General features: G+C 50.6%; 1 protein-coding gene and 1 long non-coding RNA gene across 7 annotated transcripts in view; one reads left to right on the forward strand and one right to left on the reverse strand.

Annotated features, from left to right (window-relative positions):
- LOC110557064 (core histone macro-H2A.1) overlaps positions 1–698 on the forward strand; it is a 62525-nt gene extending 61827 nt beyond the window's left edge. For 4 of the 5 annotated variants that reach the window (XM_060380599.1, XM_060380602.1, XM_060380601.1 and 1 more), the window contains exon 9: positions 3–698. In XM_060380599.1, the coding sequence (XP_060236582.1) occupies positions 3–168 (166 nt within the window). In that variant the 3' untranslated portion in view covers positions 169–698. The remainder of the gene's footprint in view (positions 1–2) is intronic. The other variant, XM_060380600.1, reaches the window with a different exon arrangement.
- The window catches only part of LOC132653147 (uncharacterized), a 125199-nt gene continuing 103138 nt past the window's right edge, over positions 107–22167 (reverse strand). The window contains exons 5-6 of one of the 2 annotated variants that reach the window (XR_009590884.1): positions 11390–11643; positions 107–8218 (exon numbers count right to left, since the gene is read on the reverse strand). This is a non-coding gene — a long non-coding RNA (uncharacterized LOC132653147). Of the gene's footprint in view, positions 11644–22167 lie in introns of both variants that reach the window. The other variant, XR_009590883.1, reaches the window with a different exon arrangement.

The raw sequence follows: 22167 nt of genomic DNA on the forward strand, positions 1-22167 counted from the left end.
AGGAATGGGTTCCCGAAGCAGACAGCCGCCCAGCTCATTCTCAAGGCCATCTCCAGTTACTTTGTGTCCACGATGTCCTCCTCCATCAAGACCGTATACTTTGTGCTTTTTGACAGTGAGAGTATAGGCATCTATGTGCAGGAAATGGCCAAGCTGGATGCCAACTAGGCCCGTGACCCCCAGAGCCAACGCACATCGTGTCCCCCACCTCCAACTGGAAAGAAAGAAAATAGAAAAAAAAAATCCCCTTTGCTCTTACTGGGAGGTGGGACTCCTTTCGTTTTCAGTTTCACTCATCTAGGGAAAATAAGGTTTTGGTTTCCAGTTTGATTGTTTTGGGCCTTCTGAAATGTTTTCTGTTAGCACTGATAGTCGGCATCGTCCTTGTTAAGCACTGCGTTCCAGACCGTGTCTGACTTAGTTAACCTAGGAGATTTTATAGTTTTACTTTAATGAAGTCCTGATTAACACAGAGCGGTGGGGAGGACGTCCCTCTCCCGTGTCACAGCATCAGGAAGCCCCGTTTGTACCGAGTGTTGTGGTGCTTTACTGTACACCCAGTGGCATTCTTTTTACGACAATGTTTTCCCCCCTCAGAAGAAGAAAAAAAAAATCATAAAATTTGCAACAGACCTAACTTTTGTTTACTTTTTTGTCTTAATGATAGATTTGAAAATGAAAAGTGTTAAAAGACAGAACTGCATCTGTTGTCCTTAATTATATTTGCAATTTGGAGTTTGTGCGAATCGACTTAGTAAAATGTTAAATGGTTGTGACCGGCACGCTTTGCATTACTGCCATTACTGCACCTGTGAGCCCCAGGCCAGTCTCCCTAGGACAGAGGCGCACACAGCTTACACCCAGGAGGCTCCCTCCCCAATAGTCCCTGTACCTTGAGCAGTAGGTCAGACACCTGCTGGCCCTGGGCTGTATCGAGAATTCATGGAGAAAGTCTCGAGTCTCCTGAACGTGGCTGGGTTGTTAGCCCCATTTCACAGAGAAGAAAGGGAATGTACCCAAAGCCACAAAGGTGAGGAGCAGCGGCTGTGCAGAGTCCATGGCCCCAGACTCTGGACCAAGTCCGTCCTACCCTCCCAGCGGTCCCCCATCTCTCTCTGACTTGTGACTGGGCTTTTCGGATAGACTTGATGCCTCAAGCTCTCTGCTGGTCTGTATTTGCCATACCCCCGCAGTAGGGTCCCTGGCAAGAGGGTCCCCAAAGATAATCTGCCACTACCAAGGTCCCAGGATCTGTACTCAAGATGCCTCAGCAGACAGACACTTATGCTTCATGGGCATGTGTGACGTCATCTGAGTTTGCCTAAAAGCACAGATGCCTTCTTGGATTTCCTTGCAAAGAGCAGGTAGAACCAGGAAGGGATACGAAGCACTTACAGAGTGTGGACCTACGTAAAGGATCTCTCTTGTGCTGGCTACGGTGGCACATGCCTTTAGTTGGAGCGGGGGACAGGGGCTGGCAGAGCCCTGTGCTAAAAGAAGCTAGCCGGAGCGATACAGACTGTCTCAAGAAACCAAACTGAAACCAAAGTAAAGCCCAACCAGGCCTAGACTCACGGTCTTAGTGTTAGACACAAGCACTTTGAACTCGAACCTGACCAATACTTTCCCAGCTTCCCTCTTCAGAACCACTTACAAAACCAGATTGTTGCTAGGTTTAGGTCGTCTCATGTCTGGCTTAGAACGGGGTTAGTTTGGCACTGATTTCCCGAGAGGGTGTACCTTAAAACGGCTCAGACCTTCCAGAGGAGCTGCACCAACCTCAAGAGCATCACCCCCACATGTAGCCTCCACAGGGCACTAGACACTGCTGCCTGGTGGTAGTTTGGGCATTTGCTGTGTGCCAGGCACCGTAGCAAGTCCTTTCACAGGCACCAACCCGAGTGCTCCCTCCTATCACACCAAAAGGCGGGGCCCCGCTGTTAGCCTGTGAACCCGCTGCTTAGTGGCAAGATCCCGTGGACACTGGCAGTCCACCCGGCCTTGGGGGCAGTTCCCACGCCACCAACATGAAACATCTCGGGCACCTACTGAAATGTTAAAAAACGGAGAGGTAACCGTGAAGCAACTGGGGAAGCTTTTTGAAGACCCTCCACTAGATGTCGCCCAAAGGATTGGGAAGGGACTCAGAAAGGGGCAGCCACTTTCTGCTCTTTCTGGCAACTGCACAAAACACTTCGCTGCGTTTATCAGGGTTCACAGAAATCACCAAAATGATTCTAAGCTGGGACTGGCCACTCCACAGTGGTTCCCAGGATTGTGCGCACAAAGGAAAGTTCAGGGGAATGGAGAGAAAGGCCTAGCCGTCCACCTGAGAGTTCAAATGGGATCAAAACGTGTTCTCTCTGCCGCCAGCCTGCTGTCCGAAGGCCAGGAGTGGAGGGGAACACACTGCCTCTAAGAACTGTACCTGTTGGGGCTGGAGAGATGGCTCAGCCGTTTAAGGCTAGACTCATGACCAAAAATCTAAGACCTGCATCGACAAGGAGCCTCTCAAAACATCTGCCTCCACACAGGAGACCAAATGTACAGATATCTCACCGTGAGGGGATGCATGCAGGCCCTAGAGGTAAGTGCCCTGCAGCTGAGCCACAAGCTGCCAGTGACAGCGAAGGCCACAGAACAGGGTCCTCATCTCCATCCAGACATCAGGGCCATGTGCCCTCAGATGAACCCAGACAGATGAACCTGCCCCTTCACTTAGGAAACACTTTTCACTTCTTGTATGTGTGTGGTGTGTGTTCACATACGTGTGCTAACTCTGTCGAATGCTTCCTCAGTAGTCTCTTACTAAAACCTGGAGCTAGGCTGGCAGCCAGCACACCAGCACGCTCTAACTCCGCCTCACCACAGCGCTGCTGTCACAGACTCAGGAAGCCACACCTGGAGTTTTTATTTTTTTTTTTTTTGTGGGTGCTAAGAACTTGAACTCGGGTCCTAGTGTTTCCACAGCAAGCACTGAGCCATCCCCGCCCACTGCTCTGGCCTGTCTCTGAAGAGCAACCTTTGCTCCTGGCAGCAGGCCTCCTCCCCAAATGAAACCATGGTTTTCTCAGCAGCTTCTTCCATGAGTTGACCTTTGGGATCTAAAAGCAGTTTCCAGCTGGGTCTGAGCTGACAACAGCAGCTGTGAGCATCCTTTCCCCTGCTCCTCGCGGCGAGCCTGCAAGGAGGACGGTAACAGTCTCTACAGGTAGGGAAAAAAGAGGTGAAGCATACTCTCCCATAAGACCACAAGGCTATAGAGGGAACTGGGATCGGAACTCGGCGCTACCAAACTCCAACCAAAGCTTTCCAAAGATAGTCTCCCCTTTGGTATCAGCCCATTTGGCACTGCGCTCGTTGGTTCACTGGTAGGACCTGGGTGGTCAGCCTGGGTCCCATAGACAACCGACTGCATGAAAGGTGAGTCAAAATGTGTGCTGAAGGAGCTGGAGAGATGTTCAGTGGTTAAGGGCACTGGCTGCTCTTCCAGGACCCAGGCTTCATTCCCAACACCCATATGGTGGCTCACAACTGTCCATACTCTAGTTCCAGGAGACAACACCCTTCTGGCCTCTTTGGGTACCAGGCACACACCCACACATATAAAAAATATTTCTTAAATATGTATTTAAGCAAGCTTGACATGGATTTACCAGATGCCTGTGTCGCAGGCTTCTGATGGGTGGCCTGTCACACCGACAGGGCAGGGTGCCTCTGTCCAGCAATGGCTGGGAGAAGTGAGCTTTGCTTCCTAGTATGGGAAGCTCCATAGGGTTTCTTGGAACATGTAACTTAGCACTGGTGGGAAAGCTTGGGATCTGTTCAGCCAAGGGAGCAAAGTGGTGGGTGACAAGTGGAACTTGGACGGCTTCCTCAGCTCCAGCCAAGAGGAACCCTGGGCCCATATGCTGAGGATCCAGGCCAGCATCCTACTCGTGCTGTGGCTCCTTCCCTACCTCTGTGCCCAAGTACCAGCATTTGTCAAATTACTTTCCATTCAGGGTCAGGTGTCTATTTGGTCACAGCTACAGCCAGCTCTGACAGATTGGCTTATGAAACACTAAAGAGGGGAAAGATTGTGCCACGAGTACCAATCTCCCTGCTTCACCCAAAGCCTACATCTCTGGGTCCCAGGGCTCCTAGGCTGTCTGCTCAGCCTTCCTCAAAAGGTGGAGTCCAGCAAGCATCTCCATTCTTTGTTTGCCATTCATGGTGCTTGGCAGTCGCCATGTGGTCCTGAAGACAAAACCTGGCCCATATCCTTATTAGCAACTGTAATGTTTAATTTTCCCTGAAGTGTCTATGGTGAACTTTATCTTAGAAGCTGGCCTTGGGGCTACCTTTCAGAGGTGAGGGGGCCAATCTGCCTGAAGGTAGTGGGGCAAGAGGGAGCCCGGCGCCCACTCCTCAGTAAGAAAGAGACATGCTCAATGGCAAGGGCGAGGCCACCTTTTCTTGGGCTTCTCTTCTATTTAGAACTTGACCTGTCATGTTTGCTTCTGGGGGCCCCTCATATCAAAATCACCCTCCCAACAGGTGAGGCAATACACTGCTCATTAATCCCAGGCCCCGACACCCCCTGCGCTCCTGACAAAGGCATGCAAACAGACTGGCCTCTCCCTGACCCCTGGAAACCAACCCAGCGGGCGTTGTACTGTCAGACTCAGGAACTGTTACAGAAACACTGCTTCCCTCCACAGAAGGCACTTGCCTCTTCTGCTGCCACCCCAGCGACCTCATCAAATGCCATGTGTGTACACACTCACACACATAGGCCTACATACATTTACGCACATAGATACATAGGAGGCTCCGGATCCTTCATGGACAGAATTGAGAGACATCCTAATAACCACCTTTAGAACCTGAGTAGAAGGCAGTGGGAGCTACCTCCTGCAAAACAGCTCCTGTCTCTGAGATGCCCTCCTGGACCTGTGTTGCTCTGTGAAGTGGCCACAACTGTCCACAGAGCTGCTGTCAGCATCTCCTGAGACCGAACAGTCTGCTGGGTTTCCCAGCCCATGGCAGCTACGCATGATGGTGACTCTGTGTGCCTGGTGCCAGCCTGGAGATGTTCTGGTGTGCACACAGTAGGTGCCTTTTGTCCCTCCATCACCTTCCTGAGCAAAATAGGGAAACTGCCCAAGTATCAGAGATTACAAGTCATTACTGTGGCTTCGGGTTTATAGCTGCATTGTAGTGAAGAGAAAGCAGAGAGTACCAGAATGGCCCTTTCTAAATCTTGTGTCTAGTACCCACAGTACAGAGGAACACAGCTGAGAACACAGAGAACAGGAAGCTGTGCCCCTTGCTGGCAAGAGCCTTTTCTGGCCATCAGCCCTTGGGCAGGTGACTTTGATCTCAGCACCAGCTGATGACATGGCCCCCCTCCCACACCCAACACACCGGAAGGCCTTAACAGGCAAGAGCTCCATCTCCTCCAGACTCTAGCTGACCATCATGGCTTGCTCAGGCCAGATCCCAAAAAAGAGACTCTGGGACATCTGCCTGGGCACCCCTGCCCAGGCTGCCTGGGAAATTTAATATTTCTGTACTCTGAAACAACAAGGCTTCCTAAGCTTAAGAGAATAAATTAGAGTTGAGTTCAAGTAGGCTCAGCTGTGGCAGATGGGCAAATTGATTCGCTTCCCACCTGGGAGATTAAATTCCACTGCCCAAAAAACGGCAGCAGGGTAATGAGCTGTCAGTCAAACAGTGCAAGGCAAGCCCCCCCCCACTCCCCGCATAATTGAAACCCAGCAGCTCCTCATTAGGTCCCACAGAGATCCTGGCTATGAGGTCTCACCTTGAGGTCCTCTGGCTGCATACACTAAAAGGAAGTGCCACGGGGCAAGTACCACAGGAACTTGAAGGTGCCTTCTGCTCACTCCAAGTCTTGGCACTGTTTGCCCGCTGTCCCTAAGAGCACATACGGAATGAATGATGGGTAAGTCTGAACAGGAGAGAAGATGCTGACGGGTCCATGAGTATCACAGCCGAGGGCTGTCACCTCCAGGGGCCATCTCTCTTCTGCCTTCTAGCGTGTCTCCAGCGCCTCCCAAAACAGCACCTCATTCTCCTGGCCCCTTCCCACACACAGGACACGTGGATATGTGCTGTGCCTGAGGCCTCACAGTGCCCCAGGAGACTCGGTGCCTATTTTATACAGCAAGTAAGCTGAGAGCCATAGAAGTAGAAAGCTGCCTTCAATGTCACCCGAGAGTAGCTGGCTACTCTCTGCCCAGCTCTCTCCCCACCGGCAACGCTGCCCCTGACCCGACTCTAGAGGTCCACGTGCCTCGCTCTTCTAGCCTTTTGCATGCACCAGCTCTTTCAAGAATCCCATCACCTTTGCTAATTTACAGTCCTGCTTGACCCTGTGTTTCTCCGCTCCTGGACATGGCCTGCATCCTCCAGAACTGCCTCCCTTCTGGAAGGATGCCTTTTCTCAGGCCACCCTAAACATCTGCCGGCCACAGCAGCCTGTATGCCAGACAGCCATCCTGTTGGAAAGCGGCTACCTCTGCCATTGCACTCTGGACTGTGTCTAGGCGCACTGTCCCTGACTCCTCTGGGTCATGCATGGTACTAGGGTCTGGGACACAGCCCTGAGTAATCGAAGGAGAGTCTGTCCTTCACAAAACATGGCAGTGCATAAGCCACTCACTCCATGCCTTGACCAAAGGGCCTGAGCACGATGGGGCTGTGAATCACTGCCAGTGTGCGAAGGGCAAGCAGTGGGCATAGAGAAAGAAAGCCTGCCTCGGAGGAAGCCAGGGCAGCTTGGGCAAATGCAGACTCCCTCAGGCTTACACATAAGGGATATTTCTGACACTGCAGTCCACTGTTGGCATTCCCGTGTGCACACGGTGGCTTTAGCGTAGTCTGGTGTTGGAGGCTAGCCGCTGTGGCCGTACCGTGTGCTGCAGCCTGGATCTCACAGCCTCTGGTGCCTCTGCTTGACCTTACCTCAGATTTGGAAAGGATTCAAGCACAGCCCTTGAGGATGATGAGAAAAGTTTGCAGAAAGGACTCGGCAGTGTAACAGCAGAGAAACTTTGCACGCATACCAATAAGCTGTGTAGATACGTGTTACAGGGCAGGGCACTGGCCCCAGAAAGCTGTCCTTGCCAGGCCACATTGTATTCAGTCCTGCCGGTTGTATACATGTCTGTGTGAGGAAGCTCCTCATTGGTCACCCTATATGACCAGAGAGCCCAGTTCTGCGGCTTGCTCCACAGTACCACCTCCTGGTTTGTTTTATTCCCAATCTGAGAGAGAGGCCTACAGCCCTGAGTGAGCACAGCAAGACTGCCCGTGTAGATCTCCTTGTGCCTCATCTGCTTCCCTGACCATCACACCACTGGGCATTATCACCATGGCAACTGGGCCTGTGAGAGCCACCACAGGACTCGGGCAGCTGCCACCTCTATTCCTAGGTAGAAAACACCACCAGTGCAAGGGCGTGTGTGCACTAAGGAACTGCACTGTATGTAGACAGAGGATCCGAGGACTGCCTTTTGTGACACCATAACAGCCTGAATGCTTCATCCCCTGTCCTCTAGGTAACATATGTGGATCAGAGAGGTAAAACAATTTGCCCAGGCCACAGAACAGGACCTGGCTAAACTAGGGTTCAAAACAGGAATGACTAATTCTGAAATTAGCTCTTATTCCTTCTGGGACAGCACCTTCTGTTGGCCTTGAAAAACTGGGATACCATTTTGCAGATGAGGACAAGTGAGGAGCACTTAAGCTCAGTACCAGGTCTGAGGCCGCAGAGCTAGTGAATGCAGCACCGTGGTCTGCGTGCCCTGGGTCTCCCCGGCAGAGACAGGACGCTCCAGCAGAGCCCAGGCTGACAGGAACCACCCCCGTGCTCTGCGCCTCCTCAAGGGTTGGGGTTCTGGCTGAGGCCTTCCCGTAATTAGTAGACTCTTGTTAAGACCCAGTCGCGCCACACTTGGGCCGGCACTTGTTTTTGTTCCCATGTGGAGGCCTCGCAGGAAGGCCAGGCCCGTGTGCGCAGCCCCATAAATCCAGTCGGCGTCGCTCATTACAACGTTCCGCTTCAGGACTCCGCCAGCCTCAGCCTGCGAGGGCTTCTCAGGCCATAGGGCCTCCCAGCAGCCAGGCCCGGCTCTCTGTGCTACTCCCAGCTTCAGACATGAGCTCATCCAGCGCGCAGTGTGTGAGGAAGTGGCCGGGCGGCACTCTGGAAACACAGGGACAATGTGCCTATTAAGGCCTTTTCAGCTCCCGCCCCACGGAGCAGGACCACCCTACTCTGCACCCTGCCCAGCTCAGGGTAGTCCTTTGAGAAGCCATTTCATAGAGAGACTGACTGGGGGTGTGGCCTGTGCTCCCAGCAAATGTCACAGGATGTCACAGAGAACAGGGCTCTGAAATAGGGAGCTTCCAAGGTTGTCCTGACTGTCAGGGGCCCAGCCTGCCTTGCAGGACACTCAAAGCCATCATTGCCATGACCACCTTGGCCACTCCTAGCCAGGGGACATTGCCATGAAGAGATGGCAGGGAAAAACATGTGTCCCCTCACTGGAGAGCCGAGAAGGTGGATGAACACAGGAACCCCAAGTAAGAGAGGCCTATGGCCAATGGCCTCCAGCCCCTGTGGCCTCCAGCCCCTGTGGCTTGTCTTTCCTGCAACGGAGGCCTGGTTGGTCTCTCCTTTTGTGCTCTGAAGAACATGACTGGTGAAACATGAAGAGTTAAGAGGAGTGTGAAGACTTAAGCTACCACTGTGTGACACTGTAAAAAGTCACACACACACACACACACACACACACACACACACACAATCTTCTGTAGGGCTCTGTGGGTTGTCACAGTGCTGGTCCCAGAAGATCCTGGCTTAAAAATGAGAACTGCTTTCATTCCTTTATCACCACATAGGGCTAGACAGGGCTCACACCCAGACTAGCCATGACCAGGTTTGGAGAGCGGCTACCTCACACCCATATGGTTGTCCCAACCACAGGCTAAGTAGGAGCCACATTTATTGTGTGAGGCCGAAGGGACTGAAGGCTTTGGAGCCCCTCGCTGTATGACACTGCCATGGCTCAGAGCAGCCAGGCAATGTCCAGCTTGGAAAGAACATTCTAGGACAGTATTGGCTAGGAAAGCAGACACTAATAACATGGGGTTAAATTAAACAAATTAAAAGGAAATGAAGTCACTAATTCCTTTCTTCCTCTACACGCCGAGTATTTCATGGTTCCACAGAGCAGTGGGTGCCATGGCTGGAAGGTACTCAAGGCAGAACACTGAGAACTGTCACTCAGAGGAGCATATTGGAAGATAGGACAGAAGGTTACACTGGGCACCTTGACTCCAGAACACCAATTCCAGAGAGCCCATAGGAGTGTTGTCCTGAGTTCTCCATGTCTTTGGTTTAGAAAATAAAACAAATGTCCCAGCCAGAGCATTTCCATGAGCAAATAATGCTGAGCCACTCACCATGGCAAACCAGGGCAGTAGAAATGAGAGGGCTCATACAACAAGCATGTCTGCATTGCAGGAACAGTGTAGGATGCCTGACATCCACCATATCTCCACTGTCTAGACCCAGCAAGGCCACGGGACCCAGGCAGAGTGGCGCGGCCAGGCCTGGCTGCCCAGCTGGCAGGGGCACTGGGTGGATTTGTACAGAGGGGAGTGTGGGGATGCTCCCGCTTGGTTATTCAGCTCCTCTGAGAGCCAGAGTGCCCTCAAGCCCTTACTCTAGTTATCATTTATGCCTCAGAGCTGTGAGTGGATATTCTGAGTCAATGCTCATCCGGGTCTCAAGAGGGCCCGCTTCTCTGCAGTCCACCCAGGTCAGTCACCACGAAGAGATGGTGGACTGAGGTCTCTGCTACAGCCCTTTGAAGGGATTAGGTTGGTAGCATAGTGTCATACGATGGCCAATGCATCTCAGGTTAGGGGTGTCTGCACCTTCCTGTTTTAGGCCATAGCCAAGGCTCACAGCAGGGAAGAAAGCAGGGCAAGGGAATGGCCAGACTCTCCAAACGCCCAGTGTCTCCATTTATTAGCCATCCTCTGCTGTTTATCAAAGCGTGGGTGTTATTCGCTGGCCTCAGGGCCAAGTGTGCCTGAGAGCCCTGAGGAGACTTAGTGGCCAGTTCCTCTGGACCACAGAATGCTCATTCTCTACTCCAACTCCCTTGCCCTGTCTCCTTGTGACAAACTCTCTGAGAAGTGACCTTTCCCACAGTGACAGGTGGAGAAACTGAGGCTGAGAAAGCTCTAGCCTTTGCCAACTCTTCACACTGCCTTGAGACTTGACCTTGAAACGTGTCACCTGCTACCTCAGCTGTCCTTTTAAAGGACAGTTTCCATAGAAAAGGCATCTGGTATGATCTGTGGCTCCCAGACCAAAAGAGAAGTCTCCTTTCCATTCCAGGCTTCTCACTGCAGGCCGCCCAGGGACCCAAGTCACCAGGCAGGATAACTGCTGAGAACTGTCACTCAGAGGAATGTTTCCTCTCCCACAGACACTGGCTTGTTTAGTGACTCAGAACCACTGGCATGGTAATGGATCAAACCAAGAAATCAGGGGCCCACTCAGGGGCCAACCAAGAACTCACCAAAAAAGCCTGCCAGCCTCAGAGCAGTCTCTAGGCTGGGCTCCTCCGGCCACTGGCCTGAACCCATTGTGATGGAAACACCCAGGCTCTGGCCTGAATCAGCACACCGAAGCAGCCCAGAGCTCTGCAAAGGCCAGAGGGAGGCACAGCACCACCCCAAGGCCTCATCCTACATTTGTCTTGCAGAAGCCCTAGGACTCCGGTTTAAGAGCCTTTTTATAGACTCCTATAAAGGAGAAAGTGAACTTTTAACATGTTTGCACTCTGCTAAGTCAATATACATAAAAGGGATAACAGCTGAGCTTCCTCTGCCCACTTGAAGCCCAGCCGGCCAAGGGCGGTAGGTGCCCTCAGCTCCCGTGGGCAGCTCAGGGCTGCTCTTTGTCACCCCAGGCTGGGAGATGGCCTATCCTTTGAAAAGTGGAGGGTGGACACTGATGAAGTCGGAAGCCTCACCCTGGCTGGGTTAGAGGGGGAGTGGGGGGAAGTAGTTCCCACCCTCACTCAGCAAGACGCTCCCCCCCCCCCAGATGCTTGGCTTTCGTGGCTTAAGGATGGAGAGGAGGGGAAAGCAGGAAGTTGTAAAGTTTTACGAGGAATTCTCCACCATCCTCCTTTGGCCCCAGCACGAACGCTGCCCTTCCATTTAAAGAGAACTTCCTTTTTGCTTTGAACTTAGCCCTTAAATCCAAGCAGCCCTGTGCCCTCCCTTCAGGTTGGGGATCTACCCCTCCGCAGATGCCGGGAGGAACAGGGAAACTTCTTGGGGCATAGCTCACCTTGGGGCTATCCCAGAGGAAGCAACCTCTGTGCCTGGCATCCCATCAAAGTCAAGGGAATCAGGGTTTGATGCCGGAAGCCTACTAACTCCTCAGGGTGGGGCTTCAGCTCTCTGCACAGCCGTTCACTCATTCTTCTACCATAGGCAGCTGCCATGGGCTTGTCACAGCAATGATGGCCTCAGTGTCCTCGCCAGTAGTAGCAGTGCTTGCATTCAGGTATATTACTTAACTCTTCTGGGTCTATAACTTACCTGTTTAGAAAAAAAAAAAAAAGCAATACTGCTATACACACACATTATGAATAGCTGTAAAGATTAAATGACATTATAGGTGGTGCCTAGAATGCAGTGAGCCCTCAGCAAGGGGCAGCTCAGAACACCAACACCCCTGTCAGGAAGTGCTGTGCTTTAGATTTTGAGTGGTCTCTAGAAGCCCACATATATGGAGGGCTCCCCCACCGTGAAGCTATTGGTAGAGGATGGCAACGTTCAGGGGTGGACCTCAGTGGAAAGCCTTTGGGTCACTGGGGAGTAAGCTACGGTTTCTTGGTCTCTTCATCTCTTTTGCTTCCCAGTGTCCCCTGTGAGTGAGGGTTCTGTTCCACTGTGAGGTACAAAACAATAGGGCCAAGAAACGCAGACTGAAACCTCCAGAACTGTGAACCAAGACAATGCCTTTCTCTTCTTCAGTTGACTATCAAGGGAATTTGTTACACGAATGCAAAGGTTCTCTGGCTTGTGAAAGAGCCAGGCCCCTAAACAAATGAAAAAGCTAAGTGAGGGGCAATCTTAGTTTACATCGTGGTCTGGTGCTGGTTCTCCTGAGGGGGGTGGGGTTGCTATGGTGATCTTAGGACCACAGAGATTCAGCCTAATGCTCTAGAAGATAAAAGCCTTCTTCCCTGGTAGTTAGCTGTGCCAGGCTCCCTGGAGGCACAGCTGACTAGGGAGGGGCCAGGGATGGTAGGCATCACAGATGGGGCCACCTAGCATTCCTCTTGCAAGCTAGCATCTCTCTGCAACACCCCAGCCTGGACATCTCTGAGAAGTTGATATTTCTTTGCAGATTCTAAGAAATATCTGCTAGTCACCTTTGTGAAATTCTTATACTCTAGGAGATTCTGTGAGAGAGCTGCAATTTGTTTCTGAATGGACCAAGAACCCATCAGTGTTAAAGTCATATAAGCAGACAGGATGGAGCCTGGGGGTGGAGAAGGGCAGCTCAGGTATACTGCACAAGCACGAAGACCCAAGTTTCAATCCTCACCATTCACAGAAAAAGCCAGGTACAGGGGCATACCTCTGTGAACCCAGTTCCCAGGGTTGGCAGAGACAGGTGGATTGCAGGAGTTCACTGGCCGACAGTCTAGCCAACCAGCAAGCTCTGAGTTCAGCGGGATACCCTGTCACAAATAAGGCGGAGAGCAGTAGAGGAAGGCATCTGATGACCTCTGGCCTCCACACACACTTATGCATGCACACACAAATAAAAGAAAGCTATTAAAGAGGCTGGGTCCAGTCCCAAGTGAATCAGTGTACAAGTCAGAAGCAGATGGAGTCCCAGGGAATATCTGGGGAGCAGGTAGGGAAACAGAGGTTCAGGGACAGTGATGTCCCTGGCAGCCAGTCACCAGACTGCCATGGATGCCAGGAAGACCAGCTCCTTCTCAACTTCTGCTTCTCAGGTTCTTCTGCCCTCTCCTTGATAACAGCCCTGAAGCTGCACTCAGTGGGTTAGAAGAAAACAAGGAAATGAATTTGGAAGAGTGGGAAGGATAAGAGTGGGTCCGGGAAGAGTTAGAAAGAAGAATGGGAGTGACTATTGGAAGAACTAGTAAGATACTATGTAATTTTTTTAAAGTTGCCAGGGAAGGTGAGCTCTGAGCTGCATCCTGGGTGGGTTCCCTCTCTAGGGCTGGACATAGATAGAGACCATGAAAAGCTATTGAAAAGCTGCAGGACAGGTGGTTTGTGTGTATTGTAACATATAGAGTAAACCCTAGGGGCTCTAATATGGCCCTCTCACTGACATAACAGCCCGTAGCTCAAAAGGAAGGGACAGTTTCTAAATGTATTTGCTAATTCTCTTGGCAGAAAAAGACCAAATCACTTACCCCTTCGCCTGGCTTCCTACCACCCGGGCCTGGCATGGATGGGCTTGTAGACAGCAGGCTACTCTTCAAGACCATCTGACTGAGGAAGAGGAAGGCAAGGATAGCCTCCAGAAGCCCCACACAGACCATGCAGGCTGAGCCTCCTTGGCTCACAACAGCTATGCAATTAATTAATTAATGAATTAATTAATTAAAAACTAAAAAAAGAACTGCCACTCCATGATGCAAGCTGGCTTCTGGGCTCTCCTGGAATTACACGCCTCTGCTATCATTCCCAAGAGAACACTCAGCCCAAGCCCAAACCAGGTCCACCAAGAAAGAGAACAGCAGGTTCTATGCAAGCGCTCCAACCCCTCTCACTATTAGAACAACCTTTGGAAGTAGATATAAACCACCAACCTCCCCCCACACACACACACACACTCACACCATCACCATCACCACTTTCCATGGCTAGCTAAGGCCAATGCAAATAGCACATGAAAAATGAAACAAGAAACCAAACTCCCAGCTCTAGGAAGGTATCTATTTGTGGTTGGTGGGCCAAACTTCACAGGGCAGCTTCCACAAGGAAAAGTGCTCTATAATGATACCTTTTTCTCAGGATTTTGTCCCTGAAAGCACCTTGCTCCCAGGCCCTGAGAAGACTAGACAGGCAGAGGGTAGGGTCTCATGGGGTCTGGGCCCATGTGCAGATAGAGAAACTCTGGCCATGCATGACTGACCAGTGAAGAAATGAGGTGGGTCTCTGAGCTGAGGTCTGGACCTGAAAGGCTGAGGCAATTGCTCAGCTCATTTAACAAGTGTGGTCTGCCTATTTCCGTTCAGAGAGTCATCTGGCTGGTGTCTTCCCAGATGGTACCTCTTGGTCCCCTCATAAGTGATTTACTTATGAGCAATCTGCTTTGCAGACAGTCTAGCTGTTCCATTCATGATCACTCCCAGCATCTGGGCTCATGTGGGACCCATGGACACCAATGTTCATGGAACCCATCAACTGCACTGCAGGAGAAAGTGCTTTAGGATGAGGCCAGGTGTCTCTCTGGCCAAGTGATGTGTGGGATCCCACTTTCAGGTGGCCTTCCTTGTTCAGGACATTGCGGAGGACAAGATAGGCCCAGGGTCCTTAAAGAGCCAGGAGCTTTCACAGATGGAAGCCCAGCTCTTCTCCTCACATAATTCCCTCGGAGTCAGGGCTGCTGTCTGACAAGCTTGCCAGAGAACAACTGAGCCAGTGCAGACAGAGGCAGTGAGCGAGGTGACAGCAAAAATGTGACCAGCCTCAGCTGGAGCCATTTGAGCCCACAGAAAGAAACCTTTAAAAAAAACAAAAATGTAGCTTGGGACCATTCAGGTCAGGGGCCAGCTGCCTCATGGATGAGTAGGTTCTGGATTACCACGGAGAACAGACCAGCGTGCCACAACAGGCAGACATGTTTTCTAACTTTTAAATGCCCAACAGTTTTAGTTAACTTGGCAGAATCAATTGCCATGTCGACACAACCCGCCGTTGTGTGCAATCACACATAAAGGACACTGCAGACCACCCCTGCTTTCTGTTCAACTTAATTCATGCAGTATGCTTTCAGAGTTCACCCATATTGTGACACATGTAAGTAGTTCCCTCATTTCTACTGTGACATCACACTGTGCTTAATGGATGTCATGGTTCTTTATTCATGAGTCAACTGACAGAGTCTTGAGTTACTGTCAGTTGGTGGCTGTTATATATAGCAGTGCTAGGGAGCATTCACATACAAGCCCTTATATGGCTACATGTTCTCATTTATCTTATGTGTAGCTTGCTCATCTGCTGACATTAAGGAGGCAAGATGCTCTGGATTGTTTTCTATTACACCCGTGCTCTAATCCCTCAGACCTGTGAACATTATACTGTATGGAAAGGCGGAATTAAGATCTCTAGACTGGGGGTTGATCATCAGCTGCCTGTAAGGAAGTGAGCTTATACCGGATTATCTGGGGAAGGCCGGTGCAATCACAACACTCCCTAACATAGTAGCACAGAAGAAAAAGGCAGAATGATGGGCACAAGCAGCCCTTGACTCACCAGGGCTGGCTTTGAAGTTGGAAAAGGTGGCCAGGAGCCAAGGGATTCAGGCAAAGAAAATGAAAATGATCTTCCTTTCCCAAAGCCTCTGAAAGGAATGTAGCTTGCTCACTCACATTCGACTTTAGCCCAACGACACCCTACTGGACTTTCCAGGCCACAACTGTAAGATAATATTTTTATTGCCTTAAGCAACCCTCTTGGTGGTAATTTATTATAGTGAGAAATGGGAGAAAAATCAATGCAAGTAGGTATCTAAGGGTGACTATTGGGCTAGACATTAAATTTAGGTTTAACTTTATCAAAAATAAACTTTTTAAAGTGGGTGTATCATTTTACATTCTTACCAGAAAGGGTGAGTTTATTCCTTTCTGGAGCCTGAGACAACTGTGTTTACCATTTTGTTAGCTTTATTACTGATTTTCAGGGAGAGAAGTTGCCAAACTTCTCACCCACCATCTCAGAGTAGAGTGGCTGTTGACCGAGTAAGGTCAAATGTTTATTGATTTTACAGGCAATATCGGAAGGCGAGAGATTCTGAGGCTCCAACTCCAGCTGGTGCCTTGGGGTAAGCTGTCTCATACTCCTCTGTTTATTCTCTGTAAAATAGTGTTAATCCTGGGATTTTCTTCCTAGTTCTGTGCTGGGGAGAAGACAGGACAGGTGCTGAAGCTGTTAATGTCAGAGCTGTTACGATGGGCAGGTCTAACAAACAGGCTAACTTCCGCCTGCCCTGACCCACCAAAGCAGACAGAGAAGAGAGAACCGGTTACAAAGAGCTTGGGTTCTTGAAACATTTAACACTTGTCTTATTTGGCACATTTTTCAAGTCACCCACAGATTTAAGCAATCTAAACATTTTGCATGTTAACTTTACAAAATGATGAGGTTTGCTGTGACCCCATCATGCATGTGAAGAATGTACTTATACCTACTTCCATGACTCTCTTGCTCCCCCTTTTCCTAAAAGTTGTGCTTTTATGCTCATGTTTTCCCCTCCACTGCCACCTAGAGCCACATGTGGGAAGAATGTGGCACCTGCCTCTCTGGGTCTGGTTTATTTCATGTAACATGGTAACCATCAGTTCTATCTGGCTTATTTCATTTAACATGGTAACCTTCAGCTCTCTCTGATTTCCTAAACAAAATGATTTTATTCTTCATTATGGAAGAATAGTACCCCGTTGTGTAGCTATCTGAGTTTTCATTGATGAACACATCTGATTCCCTAACTTGGCTATTATATGTAGTGTCGAAGTAAGTATGGATACTCTTCTATCTGATACACTGACTGCTTCCTTTAGGAATGTACCCAGGAATCGCATAGCTGGGTCATACGATATTTCTTTCTTTTATTTTCTTTTCTTTCATTTATTTATTTATTTAACTTATTTATTTATTTATTTTAGGAATGTTCATACTGGTTTCCATAGTGGCTGGACTAGTTGATAATCCAACTAATAGTTTAAAAATGACCCTTTCTTCTCATATGCCCCAACATTTGTTATTACTTTCTTGATTCTCCAGATGTTCCCATAGCTTGGATACACATTTTCTTCACAGCTAAATATGCTAAACAAGTCTTTTGTGTAGGAATGAGCCATGTGGATGGTTTGAAAACCAGGCGATCAGCTCACTTGCCCATGCATTAGCTGGAGTAGCCACTCTTTGGTGCTTGGTCCTTATGTGCTCTGGGATCTGTCCTTTGTGGGATAACAAGGCTTCCTCTCTCGCTCTAAAGGCTGTCTTTCCTCTATTATTTCCTTTTTAACTGGCTACACTCCTACTTGTTCTCTCTTTATTACTTCCTGAGCCACTGAAGCCTTATTCAGAAAGTCACTCTCTGTGACTATATCTTGAAATGCAGAAACCTAAAATCACATCTCGCCAGCAAAACCCACATGCTACAGCTTCCTCCCTCAGCAACAGCTCTGTGTGACTGGACAGGACGGCAGGCCTTCCCACGTCTCGGCACACACTTCCACGCTCTTCGAGATAGTCCAGCGGGAAATGGACCAAGAATCACCCTACTGGGCAGGCTGAAGAAACTGAGGCCCAAACTTTCCAAGTGACTCACTCAAGGCTCTACAGAAAGAAAGTGACGATATTGCTGCTAGTATTTTAATTAATTATTTTCTTTATCTTATGTGAATGTGTGTACATGCTCATGTGTGTGCAGGAGTTCATGCACTTATGTATATGTGCACGCATGTTGGAGGCCAGAGGCAAACCCCAGGGACCCTCTTGTCTCTACCATTCCAGTGTTGTAATCATGTATGTGTTGCCACACCCAGCTTTTTATGTCAGTGCTGGAGATTTGAACTCAGGTCCTCCTGCTTCAAACACTGTAACAACTTCCCAACACTGCCCACCCCCAGCACACAGTCTGTTTCCTCTTTTTCAGCCAATGTCACTGGTTCTCACCTTCAGGCATAGTTTCCTCTCCTCTTCATCCACTGACCATGGAAAGGTTAGGGTTCATCCAATCCGGAGATGTTGCTAAGGTTGTCAACAGCCGTGAGTACACATGGATTTCATTATCTAGCCTTCTACTCATCTTACTGGCCATGCATGCTTGGTAGAGTTGATTCTCCATCACAGGGAGGAAGCCATGCTTAGCCTCAGCTGGCATCTGTTCTGAGCCCAGTGGTACTTTTAATGCTTTTGTGAAAATGGAAACGAGTCAAGGCATCCAAGGCTAATTACACCCCTCCCCGTCTCCTGTCCCCAGCCCACAGTGAAGGCCTTGCCAGTGAATTCACAGTCCTGCCCAAAGGTCCTGTCCTCAACCTTGCCAAGACAAACCCTTCCTGAGGGGTGGCCTGCTCCCACATCCCTACCATGTTGGAAAAGTCTGTAGTGGCACGTGTACCCTCGAGGCCTGTCATCTTCCCATTCCACCACAAGGAAGCAGGAACTGTGAGAGGTGGCCTGGCTCGCCCATCACACCGCTGGCAGGCAAACCCACGTCGTAAGCTCAGTTCACTGATACTGAGATGCTCTGAGATGCTTCTCCCCACAGTGGCCTTTGCCATGGAGACCCCCCAAGCCCAGCCTTGCTATGCACCATCTGGCCCAAAGTGCACAGTGCACAGCCTGGATGCTTGTGTCAAAGGGGGCTGGGGTATGTGTGTGTACAACCGGGCAGCCTCTAGCTAACCAGGCTTCCATTTGAGGCCCTCAAAGCTAAGCTGGCTTTGAGGTGGAAGTCACTTCACTGAAAGGAAGCAGCATTCATTCTGATACAGCTTGGGGTGTTACTACTGTGGAGGAATTTAACCCCTCAAATGAGCCAGCCATACCTTGTTCTCTTGAGCTGAGTCTCTTTAACCCTGCCAGAGGACATGACAGGAAAAAGGTAGTGAGGAGAGAACAGAAAAGCAATGTGAAAATCTCGTCAAACCCAGTTCCAAACCCAACATGTCTGTCTGTCCATCTCCTCATGACTCCTGACCTCATGTAGTTGAGTTAGAATGCCCTGACCATACCTCTCCCAGCTTTGTTGCAAACGGTGGAAAAAGCAGGCTCCTCCCCAACTTATGGCTCTCTGGACATAGTACCTCAAGCAGAGGGTCATGCTTGCATGACTCCAGAACACCAGAAAGGGCCAGAATGTGCCCCTGCTTATGACTTCAGGAAACCAGTCAGAGGCCTTCATTGTCTCCTGTCATCATGGAATGAAATCCCTGAGGGTACTTGGCCATAGGGCTGCTCCCCACATCTTCAGGGCCAGGCTGAGAGGGGGAGCTGACAAATACTCCGGTCCTATTTTAGAAGGACAGCCAGGCTCATTCCTTCCTTCACAGCCTATTCTGTGGCAGCAGCCAGGTCGGAACCAGTGACTAGCACCGGTACAACACTCCACAGTCTCCAAATTCATCTCACATGACCTCCTTTTGGTGACTCTCATGACGACAAAGTAGGGTTGATATTCCACCAAAGTCACAGATGAACACCTTGAGGCCAGGAATGGCTTGTCCCGAGCAAAGAAGTGCCAAGCCATACTCAAACGTGGAGTGGAGGTGTGCATATGGACGATGCATGCCATCTAGAGACATTCTTGTGACAAGAGAGGTGTGCTAAGGTGTGATCTACCGGACAGATTTTGTGCCCCTACTTAGCTAGAATTTCAGCAGTCTGGAAGCTGAGGAGGGAGGATCTTGAGTTCGGTGTCAGCCTGAGTCAAAACAGTGAACAGAAGAAGCATGCGTCTCCTGTATACACACTGCAGGGTGTCGGTGTCGGCGTGCCCCTCCAAGCCTGTCCCCTCAGCACTACAACTATACTGCCTGGCCCCTTCCAGCCACAGGGCTTCACTGCTCTGTACCTAACCAGCCTTATTTGCATACTGGACACAGCAAGCATCGCCATGCCAAGAGGACTCCAGTGGCCAAACAGGATACTGCACTTAGCTCCTCTTCCCCAGGCACTGCACAAAGCAGGCTCCGTGGAACGGTTTAGGACGCTCCTAGGCCCCTGGAACACTGTGGGGGTTTGGAACTCTGTCCTGGATTGACTGGAGTCCCCAGGTTAATGAAGCAGTTTCTCCCTGCCCTGGCCTCCCAGGAAGAGAAGATAAAGATGGAAGGAGGACAGGAAGGAGGAGGCGTCCGAAGGGATCTGCGGCCGCCCCGTGCCCATGCGTTCCCAGTTCTCGCCTTTGTCTACAACCCTGTAACTGAGAGGCCTGTCTAGACTGAGTGGCTACTACAAGTAATCCCAGGAAAATCTCCCTGAAACCTGATCGCTCCGCTTATCGAGGGGCAAGCAGATTAGCCCAACTGACTGATGGAACAATGGACATGACGCCTTAACAGGATCTCCATGTGTCTCTGGTAAGGAAGAGGGTCCGAGAATACAGGGCCCACCTACCGGGGCCTGTCCTCTGGGGTCAGCGCTGGACAGGTGAGGGGGACTGTAGGCACAGGACTTGGGAGGATCTGCTTCCGCCAGGGTGTCACCTCTGCCCTGACCACAAGGGTCCCCGCTGGGGCTGGAGGGCACAGAGAGATGCCCAGCCTAAGCAGCTCATTCTCCAGGTCAAATGAAGAGCAGGGAGTCCAGAACCAGCTTGTCTGTTTGCAGAAGCCCGGGCTCTTCACATTCCCATCTTGCCCTTGGTGGTCACAGGGCTGGGGTCAGCCAGGGAACTGCGGGGCCTGTCTGTGCTTCAAATGGTGTTTTAACACACATACAAGCCATTTCATCACCGTCATAGATTCGAGCACCAGCCCTCTCCCTGCCGTGGTCTCTCAGCACCAGCCCTCACCCTGAGGTTGTCTCTGAGAGCATCTTGGAGTACGACTAACCCTCGCCTGTGGTGGTGATTTCATTCCTCAGAACTACTGAAAGTCAGAATTGATTTTCTGTTCCTCTAAAGCAACCAGCTAGCAGACATAGACGGGAGAATTGATCTCTCCTCAGGCCTTGGAGAGAACGCTTATTTACCGGGGGTGGGTGGGGGAGCCACCGTTCCCAATACCTCTACCTGTGAATGGCTGTAATGCTGCGCTCCAGCTTCTGGGCGCAGATGGAGAAGCTGAAGGTTCGGAATAATTTGTCGAGGAAAATTAGATGGTTCTCCCCTTACGATGCATCTGAGGGGTTTCCATGGCAGCACTGCCAGCTCATTAACTGGAGTGGGTAGCACTGATCTCCCCTAATTCCTCTGAGAGGTTTTGCAACCTGAACACCCAGCCATGGTCCTAATTCACATCAGCAAGTGGCATCGGATGTGCTTCTGTCTCTGTGATCTCAAATTGGATAACCCTTGCCCTAGAGGCTTCCCATTAGCCAGAGGGCCCACCTGGCATGCCACAGTGGCCCCTTTGCCTGTGTGTGACGTGGTTCTGTTATCTCCAGCTGCCCCATTTGGTACCCCAGCACCTCTGCGGAATGTCCAGAGCAGGCCAGACTCTCAGCTCAGGATCTAGCCCATGCCATCTCCCCAGCTGCAGCTATCTGGGTCATCTGTCACCTCAGCCTCGGCTCCCTGGTACACTCGGCTTGCTTAGGGGAGGGCTTGCGCAAAGCCTTCATCTCTAGCCACTGGACGATGTCTTCATGCGACTTTATGAGAAGGAAAGGAAGAGCAATGAGCTAGGTACTCCCTTAGGGATGGGGACCAAGCCAATGGGAGAGGTTCTGAAAGAGTCCCAACTATCTCAGGCAGGGGAGAGGGAGGTGGCAGAGAAGAGTCTGGCGGAGAGGAGGCAAAGAGGCAGGTGTCTCCATGAGAGCTAGCTGCATACCCAAGCTGCCTGAATAGCGGTGAGAAAAACCTTAGTCACTGGATCCCACCCACCAGCTCAACTCAGAAGACATAGAAAGGAACAGTTAAAGAAAGAGAAGCTGGACTCAGATTGTCATAGTGCTGTGCTTCCGGGGAAAGAAAGCTTCCTACAACACAGGGCTCAGTTCTCAGACCTGAGAACAGGTAGCAGGTGGACTGGGGTTGGGGCAGAGAGAACGGAGCCATCCATCCATCCAAGAGAGAGAGCTCCCGGACCCACTATCCTTAATTTGCTGTGTGGCCTTGGGTAGAATACTTAACCTTTCTGAGTTTTCGCCATGCTGAACTGAAAAAGAGACCGT

This window comes from Meriones unguiculatus, chromosome 3 (genome assembly GCF_030254825.1).
Source record: "Meriones unguiculatus strain TT.TT164.6M chromosome 3, Bangor_MerUng_6.1, whole genome shotgun sequence".
NCBI lineage: Eukaryota > Metazoa > Chordata > Mammalia > Rodentia > Muridae > Meriones > Meriones unguiculatus.